Source organism: Filobasidium floriforme (genome assembly GCF_021052385.1).
Source record: "Filobasidium floriforme strain CBS 6241 chromosome Unknown HD553scaffold_11, whole genome shotgun sequence".
Taxonomy (NCBI): Eukaryota; Fungi; Basidiomycota; class Tremellomycetes; order Filobasidiales; family Filobasidiaceae; genus Filobasidium; species Filobasidium floriforme.
The window spans coordinates 650,441-668,548 of NW_025763632.1; the positions used below are offsets into that span (position 1 = coordinate 650,441).

The following is an 18,108-nucleotide window of genomic DNA, read 5'->3' on the forward strand; positions in this document are numbered from 1 at the left end:
CAAACCGACATCCAGCAAGCAGGTCCCGACTGCGCCATCGTTGAGCTTTCGTTTCTTTTTTGGCGGCGTCTTTTAAATTTTGCTGGTCATGGCCACGCTACCTGCCGTGCTTCCGACATCTACGCAACGTCTTATGAGATGGGAGGATGTGCTGACAGTCATGGTTCCATTATCTTCGGGTCGAAATTTGTGAGGTCATATCCGCTCGAGACGCGAAGGCGACAACGAAGGGACGCTAGCGTAGCCTGAGGGAGCGACGTGATAGTGCGGATCTATTCTCGCGAAAGTGAGGGTCGGTCTCGCCTGGCGGCGTGGCCCGCGATGGGTTCGAATCCCATGAGCGTCAAGAGCTCGACTTTTGCATTGCAGCGCGACACCTCCTTCCCTCTTTCCGACGCAACACCTCCTCATCAACTCTTCAGACTCGACAAGCGGCATCCGACTTCAACTTTACTTGGATCAAGCGGTACCAGGCCTAGCCTCTGTTCCCTTCGTTTTTTTAGTTACTCTTTTTATCTTACTTTTTGCTCTTCGCTGCAACGCATCACTCGATCCATCTTGCATCTGAACAATGCGGACGACATAAAAGTGAAGCGAACGCATCCTATGTGCCAATGCTTTCCCAAAGACGTTCGAAAGCGTAAACGACGCTCACCTTCGCCCAAGTGTCTTCTCTCATATCAGGGGTGCACAACGACGTTTGGCCAGTTTGCAGGGAAGGCAAGTGTCGGCATCGAAGGGAAAGACCGAGGACAGAACGCCTTCACCTGCTTCTGCTTCAGAAGGGCTCGTCGATGACTCACGGCCCAAATCGAAACCTTCACCTCGTCCTTGTCTCGGATGGAGCGTAATAAGCGTCGAGGTTCGACAACCATCCCAGCCTGGTCGTTTTCATTCGATTTGCATCTTTTCTCCACTCGATCTACATCTTGATTCCTTTCACATCCCATCTATCTCTCCTCGCCCCCATCGCCTTTTCCCGTTCGACGTCTAGATCGACTTGGACTTGGCCAAGCCTGGAACAAACGAAGGCAAAAGCAGACGCAAACGACATCGATCAGCACAACTAATCCCGCAAACAGTATCCTTCGCATCCGACCCGTGCACTCACTCTCGACGTGAGCCAAAGCCTCCTCCAAGAGCTGCTTCTTGAAAGCGGGCTTGGCCAACTCGGCTTCGACACCAGCCTTGACGGTCTTGACCAGGTCGAGCTGCTCCGACTCTCGCTGTTGCTGCTCGTATCGGACCCAAGAGTCGAGGACCTGCTTGAGCTCGGTCTTGATCGCGTTCTCTTGCTCGAGGGCAAAGTTCTTGTGCTCGAGCTCGGCGATCTCCTGTTGTGTTCGGGAGGACGTAGGATATAGTCGGCGAATTCAGTGTACGTTTCTCCGTTTGTGCTCAACGTAGACCTGAACCCGCGAAACGTACCTTGGCGACAGCGTACAAGTTCTGAGTCAGGGGCACGACCTCCCTCATCTCCTTGACCGAATCCATCCTCTCGGTGATGGCCTTGGTGTGCTCCTCCCTAGCTCCTTGCAAGATGTTGGTGATCCGCTCGATGTGGCCGTTGGCCCACGACGAGTAGGGGGCACCGATAGATCGAGCGGCGGCGGCGACGATGATGAAGAAACCGACGGCGAGGACGGTCTCCTCGTTGGCGACCTGTAACGATTTGACGTCGATTTCATGGAATATGAATAGCAGAGATCAGAAATCTTATGTCCCCCCAGCTCTGGACCCGAAAGGATGAACCCCTAGAACGCACGTAGAGCTCCGAGCTGATAGCGGCGGCGGTCAAACCGGTTCCGAGGATGACACCTCCGGTCTTGGTGAACAGGTTGGACTGGGGCACCGAGTTGATGATGCTAGCGGCCTTCTCGTCCGGGGTGGGCTCTGCGGATGTTGCAGCGTTTGCGTGGAGGGAAGCAAGGCAAGGTAGGGTGGGGGGTAGTTGTGGGACAGGTTAGATGGGGAATAGATAGATGAATGCGATATGGATGATAGGTGGACGCACGGGAAGCCATTCCTCGGAAACTGAAGATGCGATATAGACACGGCGATAAGATTGTCAGTCCGGGTCGTTACCCCTATCTTGAAGGAGCGAATGACAGATCGACTCACGCCTGGGCAGCGACAACCTTTTGCGAGGTGACGACGGCCGGTCGACGGGCGGCTGCAAAGGAGTAACAACGACAAGACCACCATTCTTCAGCTCTTCCATTCGCTATTCCTTCGTGATTCCTAGTCTGGTCGGTGCGCAAGCCGGAGGAGAGGTAGGTGGATTGTCTGATTTGATCTCTTGGTGACCACAGTCTTTATGCACCCCCCGGCTTGCCCGACGACCTTGACATCCGTCTCTCCCGCGAAGAATATGCGTACCCGAAGTCAAAGCTTTTGAGACGAATCGGGAGGCCATTATTATTTTTGGATGGATCTGAGCGAGTGTTGTACGATCTCGAGAGACTGAAGCTAAGAATCTATGAGAGAAGGGGAGTTGTAATGAAGATGAGGTCGATCAGAGATAGCTTGACCTCTTCGACGTCAACAGCGTAAGGGCAGGGTGGCCGGGAGAGAGACACGATCTCGCTCTGGCTCGCTCTCGGCGGGGAAAACAGGATCACTTTCTCACGCGTAAAAGCTGTTGGGAACACCTTTTAAGGCGATTCAGCAGCGAGTCTTGGTCGAAATCTCGATCGAGCCTGTGTCGCATGTGTCGATCATCATCTTCACTCGCAAAATATACAGTCAGTCGATCGCTGTGCCCACGACCTTCTAGACATCTTTTGCATAGACCATACGACATGTCCAGAGCGTCCAAAATCTTCTTTGCCGGATCGTGCGCCCTGACGGCGGGGACCATCTGGGCCGTGCATCACATCCAAGTGACAGAACAGGCGGTGAGCATCGCTTTGCTTCTTCTCCTTCCAAATAAGGCACTTTGCACGACGATCTGAACAAGACACCAACGCCGTGAATGACAGAACATGTACCAAGGGGTGATCAAAGACGAAGCACGTGTCAAGGCCAAACAGACCCAACTAGCCACGCAGAACGCCTCGTCCGGTCAATCACCGTCCATACCCTCGAGAGCCACGGCGGAGAGACAGCTGGAGTATGAGAGGAATCTGAAGTTGCAGGAGAGTCTGAAGAGGGAACAGCATGTTGGGACGACTTGGGAGGATACGAGGACGACGAAGCAGGATGCGAGGATGGTTTAGGGATCTAGGGACGGGTTCCTTTTGCGAAGGGAACTTTCATCTGTTCTGCATCTTTTACGAGCGAAGTCAGAATCTCACCTAACGAACTGTATACTGGTAAGTTTTGTTGTCAAGAATCGTCTTCTGTGACACGAGCTGACTATCGATGAACTATACTCGCAGTACGACCCGTACTTACGACCTAGATCCAAGAAAAGGAGCCCTCACACAGCATTGTAGCAATCTTCATGACACCCCTCAAACCCGAGAGATAATCAACGGCAACATATGACATGGTTTCCGACTCGTACATCACATCGTATCGGATACAGAATGACGACATGACTTGGCGATCTCGACCTTTCCTCGCGGTACCGACCCGGGCGAAAAGGCAACCACGGCTCAGTCGAATCGGAAAGGCACCCCCTTAGGCCGATTCCCCAAGACCTCGTCGATCCGATCCATCAGCCCCTTGTCGATCTTCTCCACCAACTCAACCGCCTTCAAGTTCTCCCTGACCTGTTCGACAGATGTCGCACCGATGATCGCCGAACTGACATTCGGATGCTTCAACGTCCAAGCCAGAGCCAACTGTCCGGTCGTCACCCCTTCTCCGAGCTCTTTCGCCAAGGGTTCGAGCCGAGAGACCCGTTCCAGCATGTCCCCGCCCTTTTCGACCTCTTCCTTGAACCAACTGCCCTCCTTGTCCGCCCTGGATCCGGAGGGGATCCCCTGGTTGTATTTCCCCGTGAGGATCCCACGGCGCAGGGGGGAAAAGACGGTCAGCCCGAGGTTGAATTTGCGGTACAAGGGGGCGTATTCGATCTCGACGCGGGTACGGGAGATCATGTTGTATTCGGGCTGTTCGACCACGGGCCCGATGAGGTCTGCAGTACACGCCGGGAGCAGATGGGACAGGGGTTGGAGGTGAAAGAGTCAGGATCGAGACGCGTATGAGATTGTGCATATCCGGCTGGAGCTCACTTAGTCTATCGGCGATCCGCCAGGCGTCCATGATCTCTTCTGAAGACCACTCGCTCGTCCCCCAGTAGATCGCTTGACCCGTATGGATCAGGTGATTGAAACCGCGGACGACCTCTTCCATCGGGGTGTGTTTGTCAGGTCGATGAGCGTCTATATGGAGACGATGTTCTCTTCGATTCAGCTAAGGAGCGGTTGGGTCGAGAAAGTCTGAAGCGGGACGTACAGACGATGTCGACGAAATCCATCTGGAGACGTTGCAGCGATTTCCGCATCCCGGCCAAGACGTGTTTACGGGAGAGTCCGACGTCTAGCGTATCGTGTTGTCCGACGAGGATCGCATTTCAAGATTAGCTAAAGGGAAGCGAATAAGCGAGAGAGTTTTGCGACTTGCCGTTGATGCCCTTGGAACCATCCTCATGTTCGCCCCAGTACAGCTTGGTCGAAATGACGAGATCGTCACGGTCCCAGCCAAACTCTTTGATGGCCTCTCCCAAGAGCTTCTCGGCCCGACCTCCAGCGTATCCTTCGGCCTACAAACGAGCGTGTCCACACATGCCACACGCATGTCAGCAATCCAAGGCTACCGATCGGTTTGACACAGATCACTGACGGAATCGAAAAAGTTGACCCCGGCTTCGTAGGCCGCCTTCATCGTCTGCTTGGCGACCTCGTTCCCGGTATGACCGCCGTGCGTCAACCATCCGCCGAGTGAGATGACGGAGACCTTGGTCCCCGTGTTTCCTAGGAATCGATATTGCATCTTGGTTGAATCCATGGTGTGTCCTCGAAGTTTGAGAGAGAGTTGTTTTTGAGGGTAGCCGGGAATGAGCGACGATGGAGATCGTCAGTATCAGTCCAGAGTAACAGGGCGGTTCGGTTCCCAACCCCATCACTGACCATATATCTGATCTTAGTGGAGGGAAGGGGAACCCGAGAGATGGTACGAACTTCAACCCCGAAGTCAAAAGTGGGAATCGTATGTATGCGCCTGTCGAGCGACCGATATTTCCCCGCTTCGCATCCGCGCCCCTCGGGGTAACTCCGCGCCCAATGAAATGAAACATGATGGATTTCTTCCGCAGACCTCGAAAGGGTTCACGTTCATCCAGCGAGAATTTGCGAACGAGATCATGGCGCACTGCAATATACAGTAGTGTTTCGAAGGGGCTTGACAGGAAAGACGTTTTCTGTGGTGTTTCCGAGGTCTGACGTGGCTGTCGATGGCTCGGAAAGACAAACCTCTCGATCCCTCTGAGCATAGCAGCATAGCCCGTAATCGTAAGTCGATCCCATAGACCTCGCTGCAACACGAATAATTCATAGCAGCGCTTTCACTCAAACTCATATCGTTACCAAAAAAGCTTGAATGCATCTTCCCATCTCTGGGTTCTGGATTCGCTTGTCATCCGTGGTGCTGCCGTGAGACTATGCTGCGCTTGCCTGCGGTGTTGTCGGGCGAATGAATACTATCAATCGCACGTTACTGTGATAGTTTCGACCGACCTTGATTCTATCAGGGTTGTACGTCCGCCGGCAGCTGACACATCTATGGTGAGACTCCTGCCAGAAAACTCTTTTCTGAGGCGATGCAGAGCATCTGCTTGCGCAGCCGTCTGCTTGACGTGTCGAGGCGATACAAACTGCAAAGATGGGATAAGGGGAAGGTCTCCGGTTGTATGCATAGCTTCAAGGGGTTTGAGGCAAAATCGAGCTCTACTCGAAGTTCGTCAACTAACGGAGGGCGATATTGTACATAAATAGAATACTTGGGTCTGCAGGAAAGGCAGATCGATTGTGTTATAGCTCATACCCATCTGATCAGGGTCGAATGAACAGTTGTCCATCTCACATTGACAATCCAGTCGTATACCCCGCATTATACGTATTGATTTGACCGGTGGACACTGGATAAAGTTGCCCGCTAGATCTTCTATATCAGATCTCCCGGAATGCGTTCTTGGTCAAGGTGTTTGTGTTGCTAGCCATACATGCCTGTCGACATGCCGGGAAGAGCTCAACGTCCTCTTGGATCAGATCGGGCTCATAGTGAATTAGCCTCTTCACTCAGATCTGACATTCGGCTTCGAGGATCAGTCTGAGACGTTGCACTTTTCGATACGGTTCATGAAGCGACTTGAGTGACGACAAGGTTTCGGATCGAGCGTGCCTGACGATCCTTCCTCGCCTTTCGAAAGGCAGCCTCGATTAGGATCCGGTGGTTTCGATCGGGGGCTAACAGCTAGTCGATAGGACGCAGCCATTGCTGACCGGTCGATGACGGCAGGTGGGCTAGCAGCTAGCAGCGTATCTCCGTGTCATCACAGAGCACAAGGGTGAAACGTCTCGTCTGTGCGTCTGTCAGCATCGATGTATCAGCGCATCAGGAACGATCGATGCCAGGGTGGCCGCCGGTCGAGGTCGATCGCCGGAAAATAGCAAACCCCTCACGAAAGAACTGCGTCATAATCACGTGCGATCGACCTCCACCCTCTCTCGGCCTGCACTTTTTCGATCACGCTCTCGCGCGTCATCCACCCGCGAGAGAAACTGCTTGGACCCGTTGGACCTCCGGGACTCCGTAATCCTTTTGCAGAGATCGAGGGTTTGGATAAAGACCTTTTACTGCTGCTGCTTGCTGCAAACGAGCAATCCTTCTTTTCCCGTCGCACACATCCTATCCGCAGCCTTATAATCCGGGTCACCTTGGCATTTCTTCGTCTCGTCGTCTCGCAATACGAGGTATTTCACGGCCACCCTACCATCGCATCCACCCTCCCATCTTCATTATCATCGACAAAGATGACCAACGAAAAACTGCAAAACAAGAAGGCGAACCTCTTGTTCAACAAGGAAAAACGATCCGCCGTCATCGCGGACACCAAAGCTAAACCCGCCTACTTGAACCAGAGGAGCCTTCTCACGCATTTCATCTTTGGACCTTATGTCCTCTTGCCCATCATCTCGTCGTTGGTCTGGCTCGGAGGTCTGTTGGCTTTGATCGGGCTGTGGACTAGTCAGGGGAAGCCCAAGTACAGGGGAGACGAGGCCTCTGTGGTCTTTGTGTCCGATGGTGAGTTACGAATCGGATGACGGAGGGAGTCTTGTTCGATCGCTGATTTCGATTTGTCCAACTCGTTCCTTCTCCCTCGATTCAGTCGGTGGTAAGCCTTCCTTTCACCCCTTCTTCCGCCGTCATAACCACACGATCGCTTACAGGAGCATTATTGTTACTCTTACAGCCGCCAACCATACCCTCTTCATCTGCATCACCGTCCTCACCGCCGTCTTTTACGTGCTGTCCCTCTGGGCTGAGCGTTGGTTGCGTCACATGGACCGACTGCCCGAGGATGTGAGGAAGCGGGAAAGGGTTTTGGACTGGCTTGCCATTTTCTTCGGGACGATCGGTGGGATCGCCTTGATCATGCTCGGTGTGGTACGTCCCCGCTATGATCCGATAATGCCTCGTACAGCTTGATGGGGGAACTAATCTCTGTTTGACACGATTCTTAGTTCGACACTTTCGACTACTCTACCGTACACTGGTCGATGACCGTCATCTTCATCGTCGGTGTGGCCATCTCTGCAATCTTCCAATCTGCTGAAATCGTAAGCTTCGAACCCGAGTTTCCACGATCGGATTTTTATGCGATGGAGGCTGAAATATGCTTCCTTTTTCTGTTGGTCGACTCGTAGTTCGCCTTGAAGAAGGATCACCCTGATAGGCAACACTTGAGGAGGAGCGCCTTCATCAAGGTCTTTGTCGCTACCACTGCCATTGCTGCCGGTAAGTCCCGTTGTCTGGAATAGTCCACTCTCCCCCCCTGCGAATAGTCAGGTCTATTCAATCATAAGTGCTGACCTCCTTCACGTTCCCGTCATGCAGCCATCACGTTCGCCGGACTCTACGGTGCTTGTAAGGGTGATGCCGACACTCCCCGATGCAACAACATCACTAGCGGCGCCGCCGGTGTCGAATGGGGTCTGGCTTTCTGGTTGACTTTCTACATCCTGAGTTTGGTCCTTGATCGTGAGTCTGCAATAGCCCCCCAGAGTGATCCCATCAGAGGAGACTAAACTAATGACCTAAATCCCTCTCTTTCTGATAGTCTGGCCCGCTGGAAAGACCTCGCCCAGGTACCTCCGACGTCTCGCCAAGTGGCAAGAACAGAACGAACCTCACAACCTCGAGCACGACTTTACCGGACGAAACGCCTTTGCTGCCTACCCCGAACGATGGCAAGGAGCCGACGGACAGGCTCTGCCCGAGAACGCCCCCGTCGACTCTGGGGTTGTCGCTTACCCTGTCCCCGCCGGTTCTCCTCCCGCTCACGGTTACAGCAACTCTACCGAGCCTTTGCCTCTGTCGGCTACTCCTCATAACTTTGAAGGTGCTGGATACAGGGAGAGCTACGATAGGAGTGCCAGACCTAGCACGACTTATGGGAGCGATACCGGGCTGGTAGGAGGGAGGCAGTACGCCTAAAAGGTCGATATGGAAGGCGTGGACAAGAAAGTCTCGTCTCGTCGTTTGCCTACACTCTGGTCGAACAATAACATTCAAACACGATACCCCTACAAGCTACCAGGAACATACGTATAATATTCTCGCCCTGTACTACCTCTTTGCGTGTTACCACTGTAGCTATTATCACTACCTGCCCAGATCCCATAGACATGAGCGATTCACAACGTCACTGTCAGCCCTCGGTGGCATTTACGCCCGATTGAGATTTAATTCGGTGAATGACGCGTTTTCATCTCCCGAGGCCCGAGGATAGAATTCCCTTCCCGATCCAGAGCGCAGAGCAGACGCCGAGGGTTCAGCGTGCAGCACGCAGTGTCTGCATAACAAAAAGCACAAAGGTCTAGACCCTTGCAGCTTTGAAACCTATTTACTCCCTGGGATCTTATTCGGATAGTACTGTATACCTCTATAACGATCACTCCATACATCTTTTGCTAGACCATCATCAACATGTCTTTCCTCGCCTCTGCCAACTACAGCCCTTGGGCTCTCCCCGCTATGTGGCTGGTCTCCATCAGCCCGCACTTCTTGGCCGTGTGAGTCCCTATCTGCACATCGTCTCGTTGTCCGCCCTTCTGGAGCAGAAATTAACAGCTTCGTTGCCCTCGATAATTGTAGTGGTCTGTTTGACTCTTACCGAGCCAAGGGAACGCCCAAATGGAACAACGCTTCTCCCCGTCAACAATGGACGAACGACCATTTCAAGTCGGCCAAGATCTCAAAGTCGGTGAGTGGAGTCCCCCTGTCGCTATATCTGCACTACGCCGGTTCTCGGGGCTCTCTCTCTCTCTCTTGCCTACACCTCAGACTAACATTACTAATCTTGGTTGTTTCGTTCTTTACGGGGGTTTATCAGGCTCAGGACATGATTTTGAGGTAAAGGTTTTTTGGCATGATGAAAGACGATTCTGAAAGACACTGATATCATTCTATCTGTCTGGGTATGACAGGGCTGAGGGAGCGCAGTCGAACGGCTTCGAGAACCTCGCTTTCTTCGGTAAGTCGGCTGCAGTCTCTCTCCACTGGCTCTCGGCGCCGACGAAAGACTGACGAACCGGTTGCCTTTTTCATCTAGCCGCCGCTTTGGTAAGATCCAATGACCATTCCACAATTTTGTTGCATGCTGATGGAATCGTGTTACCTGTTGCTCAGCTCGCTGGAAACGTCGCCAAGTTGCCCGCTTCCACCCTGAACACCTTGTAAGCCCCGGCCCTTGTCCCACCTTATCGCAAAGGCAATCGTGCTGACCAGATCGACACCATGCGTTTCACGTCTCAGCGCTGCTTCGTACTTGTTGTCGAGGCTGGCTTACAACGCCGCCTACATCCTCATCACGGACGATACGGCTTCCAAACTGAGGAGCATTCTCTACCTGACTGGTGTCTTCTTGAACAGCAGCATGTTCATCAAGGCTTGCAACGTCCTTAGCAAGAGCGTTTTGTAGACAGTCCAGGCGTGAGACTAGCATTGCCCTGCCTGAACAAGAACGAGTAACCAGCTTCTGGGGCTCGGATTTATCATCATGATTATATTTGTCGCAAGTCCACGAGCGAGCTACAATCACTGCCACGTCCAGTTTCCGAATCCTGCCTTTCTCCTCTAGCTCCTCTTGAATCCATCCAAACCCGACCTCATCTCATCAGCACCCCTCGCAGCGACCTGCTCGTTGTGACGCTGAGCGGCCGTGTCCTGACCAGCGGTGTTTGGGTCGTTCTTGATCCCCGCACCGAGCGAGTCGGCAAAGGCGTTGATGTTGCCTCGGATACCTTCTCCTAGACCGTTGGCGGCTAGTGATACGGAGGTGGTGAAGAGCAGACTCAGCTAACAGACTCATACTTTTACACGAGCTTCGCTTTCAAGCTTACCTTGAAAGATACCCGTGATGGCGTTACCCCCCTTCTCACCCACAGTCTGACCAGAAGTGGTGGAGGTGGTGGTGGTCGTGTTGTTCGTAGTGTTCATCGTATAAATTTGAGTAGAGATGGATGGTTCGGGATCGTGCGGTGAAAAGATAGATGGCTAGTGCAGATTAGAGCTTTGCTATAGCTTTGGATGTGGCAAGGAGTGCTGCCTTATGATCTCGAACCCTCCTTTGGCCTTTGGCCTTTGGACGATGCTGATCGGCCGGCCGGGTTGGGAACGATCACCGCCGCTCCCGGCATCAAATCCGCTTACGTATTTTCATGACGTCAGCTGATTGATGCCGGTACTCTTTCTGTTTGATAAGGTGATTCTGACCAATGATTCAATGCTATTCAATGACGTGTAAATGCCAATGACCGAGTCATCAACGCGAAAATACAGGGCCCTCTACAAACTCAACAAACCCCAAAGTTCTAACGGTGACTGTACTTCCGAAAGCCTTTAGTTCCCGGGCCCTGCCATCAATCATAGTATCTCCAATACAGACGGCTCGAACGGAATCCTTCCAAGATGTCTGCTCCTTCTGCACCAGCAGCCGCCGCCCCGGCCATCTCCCTCAACGAAGCACAACAGCAGACTTACGACTTGATCACCCGGAACTTGCAAGAGGTGCTCGGAGAGGATATCATCAAGAGCAAACTTGCCAAGGACGAGGTCGTCTCTTGTTACTGGGGTGAGGATCTCCTTGTATCCTTGGGACTTTTCGTCTTGAAGCTGATAAACGAGGTTGCCGCATGCAGGAACCGCTACGACCGGTCGACGTGAGCTCATCGGCTGAACAACTGGCTCTGCTAGAGACTTCCGCTAACCTGGTTACCTGGTCAGCTCATATTGGATACTTCGTCCCTCTTACCAAGATTGCCGACTTCTTGAAGGCTGGTGTTCAGGTCAAGATTTTGCTTGCCGGTAAGCCTCGGTCTTGAGCTTGCCCCGGTAACCTCATCTGATATTTTCTGGGTTTACCTACACTGGATCTCACCTCCAGACGTGAGTACGAGCAACTCCTCCAGGTTCATATTATCTATCAGCCTGCTCTGAACTCCATCCCGTCTCTCACCCGCTCAGATTCACGCTTTCCTCGACGCCGGCAAAGCTACCTTCGAGACAGTCGCTTTCCGAGTAGCCTACTACTCAAAGCTACTACACGCCGTCTTCACCTCCCTCGGAGTACCTACGGACAAGTTGAGCTTTATCACAGGGAGTGATTACCAGCTTAGCAAGGAGTACAGTTTGGACAACTTTAGGTCAGTACAGGTCGTTAGTCCTTGGTGCCGGGGGTAATCACTGACCTTTATAACTTCCTCCGGATATCAGACTGGCTTCGATCACCTCCCTTCACGATGCTTCCAAGGCCGGTGCCGAGGTCGTCAAGCAGTCGGATTCTCCGTTCTTGAGCAGTCTATTGTACCCCGGTATGCAGGCTCTCGATGAGCAGTACCTCGGTGTTGACTTCCAATTCGGTGGTGTGGATCAGGTGAGCAACGACAAAGCTTGACCGGTGAGGCGAGAGCGAGATCGCCGTGATACTGACCCAGACTTCCATACGGTTTTAGCGAAAAATCTTCACCATGGCTCAAGATTGTCTGCCGCGACTCGGATACGCCAAGCGTGCTCACCTGATGAACCCGATGGTACCGGGTTTGGCGGGAGGAAAGATGTCGTCGTCGGATCCCAACTCGAAGATCGACTTCCTCGACAGCGCCGCCGACGTCAAAAAGAAGATTAAGGCGGCCTTTTGCGAGGAGAAGAATATCACCGACAACGGGATCTTGTCTTTCCACAAGGCCGTCTTGTTCCCCCTCCAGACGATGCGGATAGCCCAGCTCGTCGAGCGTGGCGAGGACCCCTCGAGCGCGGAGAACAGGAATAAGCTGTTTATTTCACCCAACGCACCCGAGGGTACCTTGGTGACCATCGTACGGGACGACAGGTTTGGAGGACCGGTGCATTACCAGACCTTCCAGCAGATCGAGGACGACTTCGCTTCGGGCGCTTTACACCCGGGTGATTTGAAAAAGATTACTACCGAGATGATCAACGACCTGTTGGAACCCGTCCGAAAGACTTTCTCCGAAGACCAGGCTTTCCAGGATGCCGAGCGATCGGCTTACCCCCCTCCTCCCCCTCCCCAAAAGTTCGTCAAGAAGAGCAAGGTGAGTCCCGCTGAGAGGGTCTTGTTTACTGTGGGGTTTCACCGGGCTGACCCAACTTTTGAACGCGATGTGACCTGAAACGGTTTAGCAAGAGAAAAAGGCCGAAAAGGCAAAGGAGAAGCCGGCTTCCGGGCCTGATGCCGAGAAGTTTATCGAGCAACAAAAGGATGCTATCGCAACCACCGAGGCGGATAAGGTGGGTTTTCAGAAGGCAGAGGCAGAGCAAGGTAGCAAGGCGCTGGGCTGATGTTTGGATGAACAGCCTGATGCTACGCACGCCATCATGTCTGACAAGGCATGACGCTTGTGACTTCATGACAACATGTTGTCTCTAATGCATGAATGAATACACATATGACCTCGGATCCTTGATTATTTGAGCAGTCACGAACCCGTTGCATAGCCTTTCGCCGTGGCACGTTTGTTTACGATGTGGTTGATGGGGATCGACCCCTTGATGACGCGTTTTGATGCCGAGAATGGCATGGGTGGAGGCTATAATTAGGGGAGTCGTATTCCATGTCCAGGCTTTCCATATAAAGTGCCCATGGGCAGATCATCACCTCTGCCCGACCTCGCTTCTTGTGTGTATTTCGCCTGATCTCACTTGTCCAGCGAACCTTTACCCACCCACCTCGAAACAAAAAAAAAACACACAGCAAACATGGTCCTTCTCGGAGAAGTCAGCGATGTCCACAAGGACCAGTCCAAGAAGCCCATCGCGTACGTAGACAGCTTGGTCTATGGATCGTCTGCTGCCGCCAGGGAGCTTCCAGAGGTGAGTCGAGTTGGATGAATGGGTTTCGTCTGATTGCGAGAGGAAAGCTGACCAGTTGCAATGTATGATATCGCCGTTGGTAGTTCGAAATGGCGGAAGAGCCTATGCCTTCCGAGACCGCCTACCAGCTGGTCCACGATGAGCTCGAGGTGAATCAGATCGTCCTCTGACGAAAGTTCCTTTGAGCCATCTATACTCACCGCGACATATGCGTGCATGCACCGTTATACACGACAGCTCGATGGAACCCCCGCCCTCAACCTGGCCTCGTTCGTGACCACCTACATGGACTCGGCCGCCGAAAAGCTGATGATGGAGAACATGAACAAGAACGCTATCGATTACGAAGAATACCCTGCTACGGTCGACCTGCAGAACCGATGTGGTGAGTGGTCTGAAGAAGAACAAATATCAAGTCTAACACGATTTAAGTGTTAACGAGTCGCTGTGATAGTGAACATGATCGGACGCCTTTTCAACGCGCCTACGAGCGAGAGCGAGGGATGTGTTGGGACTTCGACCGTCGGATCGAGCGAGGCTATTATCCTCGCCACTCTTGCCATGTTCGTCACCTTTGTGCAGCTGGACTCGTTTGCTTGGTGACGCTGATTGAATCCGATTGATTTCATAGGAAGCGAAAGTGGCAGCACGCTCGGAAGGCCGCCGGCAAGCCTTATGACAAGCCGAACATGGTTATGAACGCCGCGGTTCAGGTCTGTGAGTACATAAATCCATACCTGAGCGACGCATCTTGAGTGATATAGCTTATTCTGGACGTCCGATAGGTTGGGAGAAGGCCACTCGATACCTCGAAGTTGAGGAGAGGTACGTTTACTGTACTCAGGACCGATACATCATCGATCCCCAAGAGGTAAGTTGTGTGGACCGTATATATTCCAACTAATCGTGCTGACTGATGGTTGTTTGTTTCAGGCGGTCGACCTTTGTGACGAGAATACCATCGGTGTCTGTGGTATCCTTGGTCTTACGTACACCGGTAAGGCTGCCTTTCATTGTTAGGATCGAGCGCAACACTGACTCTCACATCTGCTCCTCCACAGGCGAGTATGAAGATATCAAGACTCTAAGTGACAAGCTCGACCAGCTCGAGAAGGACAAGGGTTTGGACATCAAGATTCACGTCGACGCCGGTAAATCATGTTCACGCTACTGGCGACGAAATTAGCTCTGACATTTTGATGCGCGTCGAATCAGCTTCGGGTGGAATGGTCGCTCCCTTCTGTGTCCCGGACCTGGAATGGGACTTCAGGTTGCCCAGGGTTGTATCGATCAACACCAGTGGTCACAAATACGGAATGACCTACGCCGGGTGGGTTTAAGACTCGGAGCAAGCCAAAGTTGGGAGCCTAGCTGATCCAATCGACATCTGCGATTCAGAATTGGGTGGGCGCTCTGGAGGAGCAAAGAGTACTTGCCCGAGGATTTGATCTTCCATGTGTATGTATCATGAGCCTTGCTTGACTTATCTTCACTCACGTCGCTTCGCCCGTTCGTAGCAACTACCTTGGAGCCGATCAGGTGAGTTGGACCGGTCCCTCTGATTTTGGTTCGTCGAGACCGATCGACATCATATTTAACAGGCTTCGTTCACCTTGAACTTCTCGAAGTCTGCTGCCCAGATTGTCGGACGTAAGTCAACCCCGTCGTACACCGACCCGAAACCCAGTGCTGACTATACCTCCTTGTCTCTATAGAATACTATGGTATGTAGATATCGGGCTTGATATACGTATCTGGAGCGTATGCTGATAGTAAGCGCTCACAGTCTTGATCCGCAACGGAAAATCTGGCTTTAGGGCCATCATGCAATCCATCACCGAGACTTCGGACTACCTCGCTGCTCAGCTCGAGGCTACCGGAAGGTACGTATCATAGAACATGTCGGCTCAAGGCCTGCTACTTGGCACTCATACCAATCTCTTTTGACGACGCACGATAGGTTCACCATTATGAACCCTCGACAGGGCAAGTCGCTACCTCTCGTAGCTTTCAGGTTGAAGGGAGACAACCACTTCAACGAGTACGATGTTGCTTCGACCTTGCGAAGCCGTGGAAACTGGATCGTTCCGGCTTACACGTGAGTAGCATCCGATCGTGATGCCTTCAGAGATGAGCTCTGACGGAATATCTGCTCCTTCTTGCAGCATGGCCCCCAAGGCTGAAAGTCTCCGTCTACTCCGAGTCGTTTGCAGGATGGACTTTTCTCGATCTCGATGCAATGCCTGTGGGTAATGACTCGAATACAGCTATAAGCTTCGGGCGCTGACATTCCCGTTCGCCTCTCGCAGTGGTCCGCGACCTGGTCCAGACTCTCGAGCTCCTAGACAAGCAGTCCAAGGAAGCAATCGAGTCTCACCGCGAGTTGAATTCCAAGCACAAGAAGAGCAAGGCCAAGCACCACCATGGTCACGAGTCCGGCAACAAGGACAACAACACTCTTCAATCGAAGACTGGCAAGACCCATGCTGTATGTTAGAAGATTGTGAAGTGATCTGACTGTATCGACTGGGATTGAGGGAAATGAAATCGAAATGAACCGCTTCCATGTTTCCGCCATAAGATCATGTCGTCAGTACATAGGTGTCAACTGACAATGCACGCAATCGCACGCATCCTTTACGTTTTGGCCCCGAACTCGTCCTCGAACCCTAACAGTTCGTCCAACCTTGCCGTCGTGCTCATCCTTACATCGATGGTCCGGGCCCTTCTGTGCCCCGTGGTGGCACGTCCATTGCCGTCCGCCTGTCGGCGTCGATCGAAAGTAAAGGTCGGATCTAGGTCGGCTAAACCTGATCGGAACCTCTGTAAAGCCTTGTACGTCGTCTCCTCTGCGGGCTCTTTCCCCTCTGCGATGCGAGTGCCGCGTTGTATGGTGGGATTGGACTTGCCGTTTGATTTGCGGCGGGAGAGCCGGAGAGGGGCTAGCGGAGCGAGGATCACTGGATGCACGGTTTCAGAGGCCATGTTTTGGCCCTCGTCGGGAGCAGTCTGCTCAGGTGTGCTAGAAGGTATAATGGGCACAAAGGGCTCTTGAGGCTGTTTGGCTGGTAGTTTGGACTTCCTTTGCATCTCGTCGCGGTCTTCGAGATTCTTCTGATACCTTATCGGCGCAATTTCCTCCAGCTCAAGGCTCGGACGTGATTGTGACCCGACTGCGGACTGCTCGTCTGTCTCATCGATGATTCCCATAGGCTCCACCTCTCTCTCCTCCTGTTCGAGACTCGTCGCGCTGGCAGTATTGACCTTGACACTCTGCCCGTCCTGCCTCTCCTTCACACTCTCGTCCGCATGATCGCACTGGTCGCGTGCAACCTGCGGGGAATCTGGTCCTGCGCTCTTTTCTTCCAACTCTGCGGCCTTACCCGCTCGTTCGGCGTTCCAAGTACCCTCCGAATCAGCACTGAGACTCGGACTCTCCGAACCGGAGCCGTCTGAAGAGCCTGAAGAATCACACGTCTCCCTTTCGGGGGTGCATAAAGAATCCGGCCCTTCCTCCAGGTGCAGAAGCTGTGGCGATGGAAGAAGGTCTCTTGTTTTGGATGTATCCTGTGACGATGCTGTCGGGCTGGGGTTGTCGTTGAGGTCGGGGCCAAGAAGAGTATGGATATACACGGGCTCGGTCTGACTAGCTTGATGTACCATCCTCCTCGCCTTGACCATTACCGTATTCGGTCCGATTTCTTCATCTTCAAATCCTGTATTCCGCTTTCCTTCGGTCTTTGGGCCGGTTGGTGCCTTACCACCCGCGAGTTTATGCCCTTCACCCATCCACCGGTAGAGCAACCAGACAATCTTGATCGTCCTTCCCACCCAGATCCATATCCCTAAATCCAGAGTTACGAGGTCATCAAATAAGGAGAAGACGATATTCAGGGTCGTGTACTCAAAGACGAATTCTACGCGCCTCTTCCATCCATCTTCCTCTTCGTATCGTTCGTTCGAACCTCTCAACCCTTCCCATGCCGCCCATCCCAACAATCCTAGATCGACAGCATTGCCGATCCAATACCATCCATCAGCGAACGAGGTGATGAGGAGACAGAGGGATATGAATGTGAGGAAGACTGTAAGGAGGACGTCTTGAGGTGTCAGGTTGGGGTGTTTTTGCAGGATGGGACGGAGGACGGTGATGATCTGTTCGGACGATAGAAGCAGATTGTGTCAGCGTCTTCAATGTCTGACTAGAAGCAAAAAATCGCTTACGATTTCAAGAGCGCATGAGCAGGTATGATCAATGGCGTCAAAGAGTCGGCGATGAAAGGGAATATAACGGTATGTCGAGGTTGGGTGCGGGTTAGTTGACATAGTGTGGCAATCCAGGAGGAGTTCGGTGCACACGCTAGAGCGGTCTTGACCAAGTAACCTTTTGAGGCACCCTTGTGGTGTGATCTGGATAACATCACTTTGTTTCGTACTTCGGACAAGATCAGAGATACTGCTACTGGCTGACCTCGCATATCATCGAGCTGAAACCGGGTTTCAAGGGAACCACCGCATCTGAAACACTTCGCGGAGGCAGGGCGAAAA

At 52.7% G+C, this 18,108-nt stretch overlaps 9 protein-coding genes across 9 annotated transcripts; 5 read left to right on the top strand and 4 right to left on the bottom strand.

The window, feature by feature from the left end:
* Positions 1–885: 885 nt before the first annotated feature.
* On the bottom strand, positions 886–2,634 carry HD553DRAFT_311668 (ATP synthase). The gene is made up of 7 exons (XM_046179996.1): positions 2,380–2,634; positions 2,122–2,173; positions 2,015–2,034; positions 1,766–1,893; positions 1,429–1,662; positions 1,112–1,334; positions 886–1,016 (listed from the first exon to the last, which is right to left on the bottom strand). Exons 1-7 carry the CDS (start codon positions 2,414–2,416, stop codon positions 991–993), a joined length of 720 nt encoding a protein of 239 aa, XP_046036651.1. The 5' UTR covers positions 2,417–2,634; the 3' UTR covers positions 886–990.
* A 76-nt stretch (positions 2,635–2,710) lies between these two features.
* Positions 2,711–3,487, top strand: HD553DRAFT_35174 (uncharacterized protein). Its single transcript, XM_046183642.1, has 3 exons — positions 2,711–2,897; positions 2,982–3,314; positions 3,381–3,487. The coding sequence occupies exons 1-2, from the start codon at positions 2,802–2,804 to the stop codon at positions 3,216–3,218; spliced, it is 333 nt and encodes a 110-aa protein (XP_046036652.1). The 5' UTR covers positions 2,711–2,801; the 3' UTR covers positions 3,219–3,314; positions 3,381–3,487.
* Positions 3,488–3,599: 112 nt separating this feature from the next.
* Positions 3,600–4,956, bottom strand: HD553DRAFT_328841 (Aldo/keto reductase; the record flags this gene model as incomplete). Its single annotated transcript, XM_046181892.1, has 5 exons — positions 3,600–4,084; positions 4,182–4,331; positions 4,405–4,488; positions 4,573–4,711; positions 4,792–4,956. The coding sequence occupies 5 exons, from the start codon at positions 4,954–4,956 to the stop codon at positions 3,600–3,602; spliced, it is 1,023 nt and encodes a 340-aa protein (XP_046036653.1).
* A 1,755-nt stretch (positions 4,957–6,711) lies between these two features.
* Positions 6,712–8,929, top strand: HD553DRAFT_284654 (Frag1/DRAM/Sfk1 family-domain-containing protein). Its single transcript, XM_046178206.1, has 7 exons — positions 6,712–7,251; positions 7,337–7,342; positions 7,421–7,614; positions 7,692–7,787; positions 7,875–7,965; positions 8,065–8,208; positions 8,288–8,929. Exons 1-7 carry the CDS (start codon positions 6,981–6,983, stop codon positions 8,662–8,664), a joined length of 1,179 nt encoding a protein of 392 aa, XP_046036654.1. The 5' UTR covers positions 6,712–6,980; the 3' UTR covers positions 8,665–8,929.
* Positions 8,930–9,008: 79 nt separating this feature from the next.
* Positions 9,009–10,239, top strand: HD553DRAFT_311677 (uncharacterized protein). Its single transcript, XM_046179997.1, has 7 exons — positions 9,009–9,242; positions 9,325–9,433; positions 9,563–9,582; positions 9,657–9,703; positions 9,782–9,792; positions 9,859–9,905; positions 9,985–10,239. Exons 1-7 carry the CDS (start codon positions 9,157–9,159, stop codon positions 10,148–10,150), a joined length of 486 nt encoding a protein of 161 aa, XP_046036655.1. The 5' UTR covers positions 9,009–9,156; the 3' UTR covers positions 10,151–10,239.
* HD553DRAFT_311680 (uncharacterized protein) lies at positions 10,240–10,828 on the bottom strand. Its single transcript, XM_046179998.1, has 2 exons — positions 10,572–10,828; positions 10,240–10,493 (listed from the first exon to the last, which is right to left on the bottom strand). Exons 1-2 carry the CDS (start codon positions 10,666–10,668, stop codon positions 10,306–10,308), a joined length of 285 nt encoding a protein of 94 aa, XP_046036656.1. The 5' UTR covers positions 10,669–10,828; the 3' UTR covers positions 10,240–10,305.
* A 311-nt stretch (positions 10,829–11,139) lies between these two features.
* On the top strand, positions 11,140–13,145 carry HD553DRAFT_355717 (tyrosine tRNA ligase; the record flags this gene model as incomplete). The annotated part of the gene is made up of 9 exons (XM_046183833.1): positions 11,140–11,302; positions 11,370–11,390; positions 11,455–11,535; positions 11,615–11,616; positions 11,695–11,873; positions 11,944–12,103; positions 12,183–12,782; positions 12,871–12,978; positions 13,045–13,145. 9 exons carry the CDS (start codon positions 11,140–11,142, stop codon positions 13,081–13,083), a joined length of 1,353 nt encoding a protein of 450 aa, XP_046036657.1. The 3' UTR covers positions 13,084–13,145.
* Positions 13,146–13,339: 194 nt separating this feature from the next.
* HD553DRAFT_311686 (glutamate decarboxylase) lies at positions 13,340–16,137 on the top strand. The gene is made up of 17 exons (XM_046179999.1): positions 13,340–13,560; positions 13,644–13,709; positions 13,798–13,945; positions 14,015–14,123; positions 14,192–14,277; positions 14,346–14,431; positions 14,494–14,557; positions 14,622–14,711; positions 14,776–14,890; positions 14,959–15,018; positions 15,078–15,099; positions 15,162–15,210; positions 15,276–15,284; positions 15,347–15,443; positions 15,521–15,658; positions 15,726–15,805; positions 15,870–16,137. Exons 1-17 carry the CDS (start codon positions 13,447–13,449, stop codon positions 16,055–16,057), a joined length of 1,521 nt encoding a protein of 506 aa, XP_046036658.1. The 5' UTR covers positions 13,340–13,446; the 3' UTR covers positions 16,058–16,137.
* HD553DRAFT_350179 (uncharacterized protein) lies at positions 16,138–18,038 on the bottom strand. Its single transcript, XM_046183513.1, has 2 exons — positions 17,785–18,038; positions 16,138–17,715 (listed from the first exon to the last, which is right to left on the bottom strand). Exons 1-2 carry the CDS (start codon positions 17,884–17,886, stop codon positions 16,198–16,200), a joined length of 1,620 nt encoding a protein of 539 aa, XP_046036659.1. The 5' UTR covers positions 17,887–18,038; the 3' UTR covers positions 16,138–16,197.
* Positions 18,039–18,108: the final 70 nt, after the last annotated feature.